At 44.9% G+C, this 13,949-nt stretch overlaps 1 protein-coding gene across 2 annotated transcripts in view; it reads right to left on the bottom strand.

The window, feature by feature from the left end:
- Window positions 1-2,600: 2,600 nt before the first annotated feature.
- LOC139574605 (tumor necrosis factor receptor superfamily member 16-like) overlaps window positions 2,601-13,949 on the bottom strand; it is a 55,993-nt gene continuing 44,644 nt past the window's right edge. The window contains exons 5-6 of one of the 2 annotated variants that reach the window (XM_071399346.1): window positions 13,747-13,940; window positions 2,601-2,828 (exon numbers count right to left, since the gene is read on the bottom strand). In XM_071399346.1, the coding sequence (XP_071255447.1) occupies window positions 2,683-2,828; window positions 13,747-13,940 (340 nt within the window). In that variant the 3' untranslated portion in view covers window positions 2,601-2,682. Of the gene's footprint in view, window positions 2,829-3,913; window positions 7,557-13,746; window positions 13,941-13,949 lie in introns of those variants that run through there. The other variant, XM_071399352.1, reaches the window with a different exon arrangement.

Here is a 13,949-nt window from a genome sequence, read left to right as displayed (position 1 = left end):
GGAGGATGGGTGGGGCTGTTTGATTTACTCGTATTAATTGCTGTGGTGTTCCAGATGGTTTCCTCATGTGCGTTCTAACACCAGTTTCTACTAGCCCAGAGAGGAGAGGAGAGGAAACCGACATGTTGGATGATGCCCTGTAGCCTGTTCCAGCCAGCTCCCCACACAGATCACTACAGAGACTTGTAAACAAACACCTGAGAAAACCCAGTAAAACCCAGCAGCAGGAACAGTAACAGAGCGACTTGATAATGATCTCAGTACAGCAGTAGTCCTACCTACCAATCTGTGGTCTATGTTCAGAAAGGGATGAAAGACTATAGGGTGGCTCTGCAGCTGTCTTTTGGTTAACTGCGTGTGCCAACACATTCTGGGAGTGTTTTTCTGTGTATGTGAATCACTTTCTCTCATGCCTGCCTTGTTCTAGGCCTACGCCTGTGTCATCTTCGATCAGGCAATACGATGCCTTCATCAATCACCTTGACCTTATTCTGAACTGCTTCCAACAGGCAAAGTCTCTGCTTACCAGAGTCTGTAGAGACAACAATGAGTGGTAAGTTCTGATGTCTCACAGGCTATTCAACATGGTCAGTGGATGAGATAAAGGAGAAAGTACACTAAGTCAGAGTTTCTGTAACATTCAGGTTAGCAGGGGTGTATTTTCTATGGGCCTAATCATAGAATTCCATATAGAACTGCTATTAATTCAATAGGATCTCTGTAGACCTAGTCGTAAAGATTTGTCATTTAACTTTTAAAATGTATTACCTTTCATTGTGGCATACAAACAACCAATCACGATGCCTTCATCTGATTGTCAAGCAATCACTTCAAAGGAATCCTTTACTAGGCTACCCATGCACATTCATCCACTCGCAACATACAGTGCATTCGGAAAGTATTCAGACCACTTGACTTTTTCCACATTCTGTTATGTTACAGCCTTATTCTGTAACATTAAATCGTTTTTTTTTACCTCATCAATCCATACACAATACCCCATAATAACAAAGCAAAAACAGGTTTTTAGAAATGTTTGTACATTTAGAAATAAATAAATAACTGAAATATCAAATTTACATAAGTATTCAAACCCTTTACTCAGTACTTTGTTGAAGCACCTTTGGCAGCAATTACAGCCTCAAGTCTTCTTGGGTATGATGCTACAAGCGTGGCACACCTGTATTTGGGGAGTTTCTTCCATTCTTCTCTGCAGATCCTCTCAAACTCTATCATGTTGGATGGGGAGGATCGCTGCACAGCTATTTTCAGGTCTCTTCAAAGATGTTCGTTCGGGTTCAAGTCCGGGCTCTGGCTGGGCCACTCAAGGACATTAAGAGACTTGTCCGGAAGCCACTCCTGCGGTGTCTTGGCTGTGTGCTTAGAGTCGTTCTCCTGTTGGAAGGTGAACCTTTGCCCCAGTCTGAGGTCCTGAGCGCTCTGGAGCAGGTTTTCATCAAGGATCTTTCTGTACTTTGCTCCATTCATCTTTCCCTCGATCCTGACTAGTCTCCCAGTCCCTGCCGCTGAAAAACATCCCCACAGCATGATGTTGCCAGCATCATGCTTCACCGTAGGGATGGTGCCAGGTTTCCTCCAGACGTAATGCTTGGCACTCAGATATTCAGGTTTTATCACACCAGAGAATCGTGTTTCTCATGGTCTGAGAGTCTTTAAGGTGTCTTTTGGCAAACTCCAAGTGGGCTGTCATGTGCTTTTTACTGAGGAGTGCCTTCCGTCTGGTCACTCTACCATAAATTCCTGATTGGTGGAGCGCTGCAGAGAATGTTGTCCTTCTGGAAGTTTCTCCCATCTCCACAGAGGAACTTTGTAGCTCTGTCAGAGTAGCCATCAGGTTCTTGGTCACCTCCCTGACCAAGGCTATTTTCCTCCGATTGCTCAGTTTGGCAGGGCAGCCAGCTCTAGGAAGGTTCTTGGTGGTTCCAAACTTCTTCCATTTAAGATTGATGGAGGCCACTGTGTTCTTGGGGACCTTCAATGCTGCAGAAATGTTTTGGTACCCTTTCCCAGATCTGTGCCTTGACACAATCCTGTCTTGGAGCTGTACAGACAATTCCTTCAACCTCAGGGCTTGGTTTTTGCTCTGACATGCACTGTCAACTGTGGGACCTTATATAGACAGGTGTGTGCCTTTCCAAATCATGTCCAATCAATTGCATTTACCACAGGTGGACTCCAATCAAGTTGTAGAAACATTTCAAAAATGATCAATGGAAACAGGTTGCACCTGAGCTCAATTTCGAGTCTCACAGCAAAGGTTCTCAATATTTATGTAAATAATGTATTTCTGTTTTCTCATAAATTTGCTAACATTTCTAAAAACCTGTTTTTGCTTTGTCATTATGGGGTATTGTGTGTAGATTTTTTATTTTACCTTTATTTAACTAGGCAAGTCAGTCAGTACCTGCCGCCCCTTGATGAGGAAATGTTTTTATTTAACCCATTTTAGAATAATGTATAAAAATGTGGAAAAAGGGAAGGGGTCTGAAGACTTTCTGAATGCACTGTACATGCATTTCCAGCCTCCAAACAGTGGTGTATGGAAAGAGACTGTAACGAGTGAGCTGAGAGTCAGGAAGCAAGTTCAGGAAGTGAGTGTTTTAATAAATAAAAGAAACAATGAACACGAAACACAAACAACGCACCAACATGAAAACAGAGTCAATAACACCTGAGGAAAGAACCAAGGGGAGTGACAGATATAGGGAAGACAATCAAGGAGGTGATGGAGTCCAGGTGAGTGTCATGAGGCGCTGGTGCGCGAGGCGATGGTGACAGGTGTGTGGGATAATCAGCAGCCTGATGACCTAGAGACCGGAGGGAGCATACGTGACAGAGACATCTGTTACACAAAACACCAAAAAGTTGAATAAGGTTAAACTTATGAAGGTCAGTGTTTGCATATACTTTATACAGTAAGCATAATTAATGACATCATCCACATTGAATGTGATCGCCTCAATCACATTTCTGAACGCTTTTCCCCCGCATCTCCACATACATCCATTTTAGTCATGGTTGTTCTTTTTTTCTCTTTAACGATGTTCCTTTCTTTGCAATTTCAGCTGACTCATGCTCTTGATTAATGTTCAGGTAGGAAAAAAATACATTTCAGCATTTGATTAGCGCCTCTATTTGAACGGTCCCGGCTAATCAAATTATACTATGTAGCGTGTCTATTAAACTATGTAGCGTGTCTAGCTCCCATCTGGTTTGCTGGTTTGGGATCAACCGCACATTCTGATGATTCAGCAATTCATCACACTATGTCTTATCTGTAGTCTCTGCTCTGCGTGCGTGCGTGCGTGCGTGCGAGAACCATATCTACCAGACATCTCCATGTTATTGAACGCGTACCTGATAATAAGAGAATAGAGGACTAGACTCCAACAGTCCAATGAACCCTCACATATGGTCCTGTTTTTAACTGTGGTTTGGCTAAGGTCACATGCTCCGTACTTTGTGGTTTTAACATTTTATTTTCATTAGCTTGAGGCCTTTTTCAGAAATACTTTGGGGGTAATTCTAAACGGGAACCTTTGGGTATTTTCATACAGAAAGCCAAAACTGTCAATGAGACACAAACCCACAGAGATTATTCCTGTAACTGTTATATCAGTTTTGGCTTATAGATGAGTTATAGATGAGGGTCGGGAGAGTTTGTACTGGGTGCTGTCCAATATTGTTATAATCAAGGATTTCCCGGGAGAGATAGCCGACTACCAGTGTTAAACATTGGCAATTTTAGATGTTTTAAGCGAAGAAGCATATTTCAGTGTATTGTGTCCACTATATTTCTTTCCCAAGCAACAATGAATTCCCAGTAGGGAATGAGAACCCATCAGCTGACTTGCTATATTATCAACATTGAGGACAAATGACTTGACAAAGGTGCAATTACATTTGTTTTTATTCTATCAGATAACTAATTTGTTTGCTTTTTCAATTTTATAGTGTATTTATATATTGTAACAACTCTAAGAAATTCACATTTACACAATGCATTTTACACTAGTAGGTAAGTACATGTAACATTCAGCTTTTGGGGGGACGGGGTCTGAAATTTCTGTGGGGATTTATTATATCTTGGATATTAATATAGAGAATCACAGTGAATCCTCCTCATACATGGCATGTCTGTCCACAACCTCTGGACAAGCTGAACATGTAAAAACATACTGGTCATGCTCATCACATATTGCCACTTTTGCACTGTAGATAGAGTATATTGTGGTGGGTAAAATAGGACCACAGCAGATGGCATGTACGTAGATGATGCTATATGGATTTCAACAACAACAGTAGGATGTTTTAACCTATGGCCTATACTTCCTGAAACCTTCATTAACACTCAAATGATGAAACAAAACACAGATCATACAACAAGGGAGAATAAAAACAGAAGAAGAACAGAAAGTGTTCTGAACATAACTCAAAGACACCTGACTCTGTACACAGGCACTTGTATAGCACAGTCTTTGAGTGTGCATATTACATCTAATAAGTGCTAAAACAAGAAACCGTTTACAAAAAAATACTGATTTCAAAAAAGAGAATGATATTCATAACAAAAACAATAGAAGAACATTGAATGTTTTGCATATTTATGACTGTAACGTTATTCAGCTTTACATTCTTATATTATCGTCCTTCACTCTACCAGTGTCCCCTGCTGTGGAGGAACCGTACAGATTGAGTCATACTGTAGATTCTATATTGACACCTCTATTCACCTGTGAGACAGCACAGTGTTAGATTGGGCCTGTGGGGCCGCCAGCCACAGTGAAAGGTTCAGTTGTTCACCAGTCGTTGATGACAATCCCTCCTGTCAGTCAGTGGTATTATGCCAATCTGTTGGTCCACTGGGTCCTACTGCACTTCCATTGTGGAGCAATATGAATCACACTGCTGTCAATAATATTGTGTGAAACACTGTGTGTGTGAAGCCACTGGATATGTCACAAGCAGAGAGAGGCCTCCAGGGGGAATATAGTGTGGGTGTGTTGGTCTGTTTTCTATTCAAAAGCCTCAAAACTCACTACTATGAGAGCGTCTTCCCTACTGTATCTTTGCTACACCAGATTATCTCTCTCTCTCTCTCTCTCTCTCTCTCTCTCTCTCTCTCTCTCTCTCTCTCTCTCTCTCTCTCTCTCTCTCTCTCTCTCTCTCTCTCTCTCTCTCTCTCTCTCTCTCTCTCTCTCTCTCTCTCTCTCTCTCTCTCTCTCTCTCTCTCTCTCTCTCTCTCTCTCTCTCTCTCTCTCTCTCTCACACACACACACACACAAAAGTATCTCTGCTAATATCTCTACTTTGCTATCTACCTACATCTAAATTCAAGCATCAAACCACACCAAAGGGACCCTGAGTAATCACATGTCCCTGGGAATCAAACCTGGACTTCAAAGCAGTACAGTTACAGTAAGCGTAGCTACATTGCCAACATCTAGTACCTACTGCGTGTTCAGTATGCTGCGTGCCAGTATAGATACATACAAAAGTGATCAAAGGCAACACATACATACAGTTTATCATCAGAGAGAGTGTGGTGGGGGGGGTGTATAAGTGCTTCAGATCACTATTGTGATACAGTAAAATGTCACTGCTCTCTCAGACACATGAGAGGTGAGCAATGGTAATGTCACATTGTTGCCACTTTAAAAGCGTCCTGTATGTCTCTGTGCAGTACAGAACAGAGGGATCCAGATGAGAGCCAGCTGACTGAGTGAAGCTAAATGAACCTGAAACCCTGAGGTAATTATACCTGCCTGCCAGGAATGTCTCCCTAATGGCCCCTGTGTTTACTCCCATACCCCTACCATACCATACCGCAGCAGACACATTAGCGCCACCGCACACTCTTTAGCACACACACATATCTGCACGTGAGTGTGTGTGTGCAAGTGCTCGTGTTTATTTCAGTGAGACGGAAGTCTCTGACGAGTGTCCCATGTCTCCACTCATTAGCAAGTACAATGTAATGGATATTTAAGGGGAGTCTTGAGTATAGCCTACTATACAGTGTTTGTATATAAACTCTGTATACTATTTCTAGCCAACTCTCGTCAGGCTACCATGGAACAGCCTCGAATACTGATACTGCAGAGCCTCTTTCTGATGACGTCACAGTTCCATTTTTGGCAGTTGGACATCACATTACGTGTCAGGTCAATGAGTCAGCAATGTTCAACAGTCCAAAAATGCTCCTCATATTGCATATCACAGCTCCTGGGGTAATGGAGCTGCACTGCTGAGGAAGCCTTGTAACTCAAACCCCTAAGAGAGGCGGAATACAAGAAGAAAGCAAGCCAGCACGATGGTATGGTTGCTATGGTGATTTCGGTAAACAAACAGTGCAAATCAACATCCGGTAGAAAACAACGATACGACAGACAACAAAAGTTTAAATATTTTAACTCTGGTGGCATGTCCTGTCTACCGTGACCTCAACGGCATTTACCGTCGTGCTCTCATTGAAAACAATGACATCCGGACGCCGTCTACCTCGTACCATCTAAACGCAGCATAACCGTTCCCCCACTGAGTTATGGTGAATAGTATCCCACTGTTATCTATCAGACAGGATCACATGGAGGATTACAACAGGCTGCTGAGGTCTGAGAAGACAGTCTGGAGGTGTGACGGAGTCACTGAGAGACTACTCCAGGACTAGCCCTGAGAACACACTAGGATAGGATAGGAATAGATGGAGGGATGGAAAGAGGGACAGATAGTTACACGCTGAGAGAGAGAGAGTACAGACAAGGGGAGAGAGGGGACAGAGAGTTTATCTACCTCTGAGGCACAAACATTTGATGATGTGAGTGAGTAGGGGGGAATCGGGGGGTGGATGAATAATAATTTTAGCAAATGGTCAAAGGAAGTTGGCAGTGAACTTATGGGGACACATGATAAAACTCCTTCATGGGATAACATACTAACACACTTTCATAATGATTGGTCAACACCAGCTGACAGAAAAGACAGAGACCAGGATATCTAACACAGTGATGCTTCTTGGATTATGGGTGGTAGTGATATTGCAACTTTAGTGACTTGAGGCAGACGTTTGGTGTTGGGGTTGGTGTTAGGGTTGGTGTTGGGGTTGCTGTTGGGGTTGCTGTTGGGGTTGCTGTTGGTGTTGGTATTGGGGTTGGGGTTGGGGTTGGTATTAGGGTTGGTACTGGCGGAGAGGCTTAGTGTTCAAAGACACACTGGCAGAGTTGGGTTCTGTGTAGAGATACTGGGTCAGCCTCTGATGCTCCAGTCTGTCCAATAAGGGTCCATACTGGTACAAGAGGTCAGTCAGAAACCAGTGGCCACCCTTGGTGAAAAGGGGCGATAATGTCGTCAACTTCCTTGTTGTATCCAAGAAGCCCACTCAGTCTGTACTCGTATACTGTATGTCCATTCCCACATCAAGGTTTCCATGGCAACCCACTTCCCCCTCTCCTCCTTTTCCTCCTTCCTGTCAGCGGCTTCTCCTCTTCCTCAGACCTGGGGGGGAGGTGAGTCAGGTCCCCCATCCACCCTCACCACTGAGCGAGAGAGAGAAACATGTTAAAAACATATATGATCAGTGGTGAAGCATGCAGATGTTCTCTGGTCATATGAAGTAACGCAGTATCAGTGGTCAGCGGTCTTTGATGCTGTGTCCACTCTGACACACTTTGCCCTGTAGGGGGCCTTGTGAGGTCACAAACTCATCAACCCCTCCAACTGTTTCACTGAACTCATTACTACAGGGAGTGAGGAAGTGGGACAAATGTCCCCTTTTCCCACAAGCCCTCAACCTGTTGTCAGTTGAGGGGTGCCATGGAAACGCTTCCGGAATGCAGAGGCGGTTTTTAGAGGAGCTCCGAGCTCACTGGTTGTTTTCTTGTCTTGATCAATGCACCCCTGTGCCAGCCAGAAGAGAGCTCTAATTCTAAAGGTTCACAAGAAGGGCTTTTTTGTATCAACCACGCTATGACATCATCAGGCCTGTTTAAGTGTATGTGGTGCACAGAGGCGGAGCTCTGCGAAGCCTGCTACAGTCGATCTTCTCTCATTCTACAAACATTCTTTTTTTTTCTGAAATCCTCTCTTTTTTCTCTGGCTCTCCTTTAGCTCTCGTTATTCATGTTGATTCTCTCCAGAGCACGTCATGCAGTCTGTGACTTGTTCTCCTTCTTGTGTAGACAGCCATCCTGCAGGCATGACAGACACTGCAGACAGACACTGCAGACAGACACTGCAGACAGACACTGCAGACAGACACTGAGCAGTCTTGCTGAATCATTCTGTCTTTTTATGATAGCAGCAAAATAATTGTGTTCCTCTTCAGGATCTCCACTTTGAATGGTTCATGCAGCCCTCCCTAGACTACAAATGTAAACCTACTGAGTCAGTTGGTGGCTTCCTTGATAAATATTGTTGACACAGAAAATCTAATGGTAGCTTTAAATGGGAACCACTGTTTCACCCATTCCAATTCTAAGCTATTGACCAGTCTTTATCAGATGAAATTCTACTGGGCATGTTCAGAATAGTCGATCTAACAGTCGATCTTCCATTAGCATGTTCAGCCGATGCTGATTTAATTTCAGGCCACTCCGAAGCTTTAAAGATAGCTGATTAAGACTGAGATTGAGATCGGTAGTGAATAGGCAATCAACTGCTCTCCTCTTAATGGCAAGAATGGAATACAGGAGACATGCTGATTACCTTCTGTTGCCCCAGGGTCATTTGACCAGGACCCCTCATACACTACCTGTCAATCAGCCGGCAGTTACATGTACCTCATTGCCTCTGGCACCTTGAGGCGTCTCACATTCCTCCTCACATTCGATTACCCTCTCTGTGATGTGATTTTGCTTAAACAGGGACTGTGATTTGTGGTTGTCTTACCTACCTTAATTGAATGCACTGACTGTAAGTCTGTCTGGATAAGAGCGTCTGCTAAATTTCCAAAGTGTACATGTAAAATGTAAATGTGACCTGGCCTTAGCTTCTCTGTCTGATTGTCACACTGTACCCCTCCCACCACTAAATTCCCTCTTTCTTTTAGAACTGAGTCAATACAGACTCAAGTTATTCTATTTTACTCAATACAGAGGTCCTCACTACAATATGTTACATTTATTCATGATTAATACCAATAATGGATTAGCATTTATATAGCTCTTTTCATTTAGTCTCAAAGTGCTTTGGACAAAGCAATACGTCAGTATTTGTCCTGCTCTAAAGCTATCGCTGTCTACCTCATCCACATCCCAGGGCTGCCTCCATAACAGAAAGGGCTACTCCCTACTACACCAGCTTTCTACTGCATTAACTACTCTCCTACTCTACTAGCTACTCTCCTACTCTACTAGCTACTCTTCTACTACACTAGCTACTATTCTTCCCCACTAGCTACTCTCCTAACCATCTAGCTACTCTTCTGCCGTACTAGCTACTCTCCCACCCCACTAGCTACTCTCCTACTCTACTAGGTACTCTTCTACCCTACTAGCTACTCTCCTACCCCACTAGCTACTATTCTTCCCCACTAGCTACTCTCCTAACCATCTAGCTACTCTCCTACCCTTCTAGCTACTCTCCCAATGCACTAGCTACTCTCCGAACCATCTAGCTACTCCTCTACCCCACTAGCTACTCTCCTACCCCACTGGCTACTTTTCTACTCTACTAGCTACTCTCCTACCCTACTAGCTACTCTTCTACCCCACTAGCTATTCTCCTACCCCACTAGCTACTCTTCTACCCCACTAGCTACTCTCCTACCCCACTAGCTACTCTCCTACCCAACTAGCTACTCTCCTACCCATCTAGCTACCCTTCTACCCCACTAATTACTCTCCTACCCATCTAGCTACCCTCCTACCCTACTAGCTACTATCCTACCCCACGAGCTACTCTTCTACCCCACTAGCTACTCTCCTACCCCACTAGCTACTCTCCTACCCATCTAGCTACTTTCCTACCCATCTAGCTACTCTCATACCTTACTAGCTACTCTCCTACCCATCTAGCTACTCTCCTACCCCACTAGCTACTCTCCTACCCATCTAGCTACTCTCCTACCCCACCAGCTACTCTCCTACCCTTCTAGCTACTCTCCTACCCATCTAGCTACTCTCCTACCCATCTAGCTACTCTCCTACCCATCTAGCTACTCCTCTACCCTACTAGCTACTATCCTACCCTTCTAGCTACTCTCCTACAAACTAGCTACTCTCCTACCCCACTAGCTACTCTCCTACCCATCTAGCTACTCTCCTACCCCACTAACTACTCTCCTACCCTACTAGCTACTCTCCTACCCCACTAGCTACTCTCCTACCCCACTAACTACTCTCCTACCCCACTAGCTACTCTCCTACCCCACTAGCTACTCTCCTACCCATCTAGCTACTCTCCTACCCCACTAGCTACTCTCCTACCCATCTAGCTACTCTCCTACCCCACCAGCTACTCTCCTACCCTTCTAGCTACTCTCCTACCCATCTAGCTACTCTCCTACCCCACTAGCTACTCTCCTACCCCACTAGCTACTCTCCTACCCTACTAGCTACTCTCCTACCCCACTAGCTACTCTCCTACCCCACTAGCTACTATCCTACCCCACTAGCTACTCTCCTACCCCTCTAGCTACTCTCCTACCCCACTAGCTACTCTCCTACCCCACTAGCTACTCTCCTACCCCACTAGCTACTCTCCTACCCTACTAGCTACTCTCCTACCCCACTAGCTACTCTCCTACCCCACTAGCTACTCTCCTACCCCACTAGCTACTCTCCTACCCCACTAGCTACTATCCTACCCCACTAGCTACTATCCTACCCCTCTAGCTACTCTCCTACCCCACTAGCTACTCTCCTACCCCACTAGCTACTCTCCTACCCCACTAGCTACTCTCCTACCCCACTAGCTACTCTCCTACCCCACTAGCTACTATCCTACCCCTCTAGCTACTCTTCTACCCCACTAGCTACTCTCCTACCCCTCTAGCTACTCTCCTACCCCACTAGCTACTCTCCTACCCCACTAGCTACTCTCCTACCCCACTAGCTACTCTCCTACCCTACTAGCTACTCTCCTACCCCACTAGCTACTCTCCTACCCCACTAGCTACTCTCCTACCCCACTAGCTACTATCCTACCCCACTAGCTACTCTCCTACCCAACTAGCTACTATCCTACCCCACTAGCTACTTTCCTACCCCTCTAGCTACTCTCCTACCTCACTAGCTACTCTCCTACCCCACTAGCTACTCTCCTACCCTACTAGCTACTCTCCTACCCCACTAGCTACTCTCCTACCCCACTAGCTACTCTCCTACCCCTCTAGCTACTCTCCTACCCCACTAGCTACTCTCCTACCCCACTAGCTACTCTCCTACCCCATAGCTACTCTCCTACCCCACTAGCTACTCTCCTACCCCACTATCTACTCTCCTACCCCACTAGCTACTGTCCTACCCCACTAGCTACTCTCCTACCCCACTAGCTACTCTCCTACCCCTAATAGCTACTTTCCTACTACACTAGCTACTTTCCTACTACACTAGCTACTCTCCTACTACACTAGCTACTCTCCTACTACACTAGCATTGTACTACACTAGCTTTAGCCCACTGCCCTTCTAACCTGGGACGAGCAGACTTTGATTGACCGTTTCCGCGACTATCGTTCAGGTAGAGAATGGGATCAGATTAAGGATAGAAGCACGATGATGAGAGATGAGTGAGAGGTTTGAGTCCCATTTAAATTTTAAACACCCCTCTGCCCCTTGAGGAAGGAATACTCCAGTGTAAAGGGGAAGGGGCCTCAGAGGGAAAAGACAGATTGCTTTTTAAAAGATCACCAGATTGCACTGGAGAGTAGAGAAGACTTATTATAGATGTCTGTAAGTCTTTTGGGAGTTCTTACCCCAAGGCAGGGATGCGGGGAGTCCTTTTGAGCTTGTCAATCAAAGCACAGGGCATCTTTTATAGATTTTCATATTTCACTTGAAATCTTAATTGACTTGTTTTGACTGGGTATGACACCGTCTACAAAGACTGCTGTGGGCTTTTCAGTCATACTGTATGTGTAAAATATGGTTCATTTGAAAAGGGAAATCCATGTGATTTTATGGATTTATTGTACATATTCTCACCCCCTTGGGTGTTTTATATTTTAACAAGTCCCCATTTACTAGTGGAGTAGCCGCCCAACCCACAGCATGCTGTGTGCAGTACTGTATTTTAATGGCTTCTGCGCCAAAAGACAGCGCTGACGCTAATTAGCAGACATTAAACACTGTTGCTGGATCAGATTTAAACAGGCAGGGGGATCGGGCCTGGCCTCCATCACACAACACCTGCTAATGAGCCAATCACACAAAGAAACAAGGGTTAAAGGGGCGGGCATCACCTCAATGACCCAATCACATGTTAATACCCAGGAAAAGATGCCCCCTTTTCTCCATTATACTGAGGCTTTGCATTTCTGAGTGGGGGGAAATGAATAGAATTCCCGCTACACAAAATAAAACAATAGCAGCATTTCCCAGGCTTCCCAGACATCACATGGGCATGGGTATGCATTTAGGTTGTGGGTAAGATCCAAAACAGCAGAGGTCCAGGGTCAGATCAGGTGATGGTGCATAAGTTAACTCACGATTCACGAACATAACTTTATAATTGTCTTCTGAACTACCTCATTACTATTCATAACGTCTTCAGTTATGCATTCATGACTGCATAGAGAGAGACGCTGAGTCACTGGATGTGTAGGGCCCCTTAGGCTCTGGCTCAGCACTTAGGAGGTTGGAAAAACAAACTCTTCACTCTGTAGTTGGTCTCCTCTCTTCCTTTTGACGACAAAGCTCTCTCTATCACTCCTCTGAGGGGATAGAAACTGTGCCACGCCACTGAGACTCCAGAGAGAGAGAGATAAAGAAAAGGGGAGATAGAAAGGGAGGGAGAAAGAGTAGATATGTAGAGAGACACAGAAAGAGAGAGATAAGTTGAAAGAGCTAAAGAGATGGAGAGAGGAGTAAGTAGAGCATGGTTCTCCTCAGTATAAGAGGACTGACTGTGTCTCTGCCATGGATTTTTGAATTAAAGGAAGATAGGTTGCTCCAGGCTCTATAGAGAGACCACTTCACATTCCTGAAGCTCTTGCTTTTGTTTTCACTTTCTTGTTCCGTTTAAAAAGTTGCTCTCCTCCTTCACGACCATTCATCATGTATTTCCCACAAGGCAGTGGTGCTGTCTCCCACCGAATACTGGACCACCCTGTCCTCCTCTCTCTCTCTCTCTCCCTCTCTCTCTCTCTCTCTCTCTGTCTCTGTCTCTGTCTCTCTCTCTCTCTCTCTCTCTCTCTGTCTCCCAAATATCGAAGGCTGGGTCACATGTAGCATAGGTAAAGGGGTATACATTGATAAAACACAGATTCATCCTTCCCTCCTTCATAACCTCCCATGTTAAGACTTCTTTTGTGACATTTCCAAAGTTGTATCTAAGTATGTACACACAACGAGATAATATCTGAGACTCGCTATGTACAATAATAAAATATGTATCCTAAATTCACTTTGTTACCACTTTCATCTCTCACTTGTATATGCCTAGTCCAGCTAGCATAGAATCTCCTAACAGACCCAACAGGTGAACACACAGACATCCATTACAGCATCTAGCTAAGTGTACAGTGTGTGTTGTAGGGTAACAGTGTAACAGTGTTATGGGAGCTCACCTATCTGTTCCTGTCTCTGTGTCTGTGTCTGGACCTGGGCCTGGGCTGCATGCTGCTGCTCCTGCAGACTCTGGCTGTCCACTGAGATGCCGCTGTCGCTGTGCAGCTTCTCCCCCTCCGGCGTCACCGTTTGATTGGCTGCTGTGGCTTGGTGGTTGTTAGCCGGCTGTTTGTTCTGCTTGCAGCTGTTCCACCTGGGAAGG

The sequence above is a fragment of the Salvelinus alpinus genome, chromosome 1 (assembly GCF_045679555.1).
Source record: "Salvelinus alpinus chromosome 1, SLU_Salpinus.1, whole genome shotgun sequence".
Taxonomy (NCBI): Eukaryota; Metazoa; Chordata; class Actinopteri; order Salmoniformes; family Salmonidae; genus Salvelinus; species Salvelinus alpinus.
The sequence above is the reverse complement of the archived record's forward strand: the minus strand, read 5'-3'. Positions and strand labels throughout refer to the sequence as shown.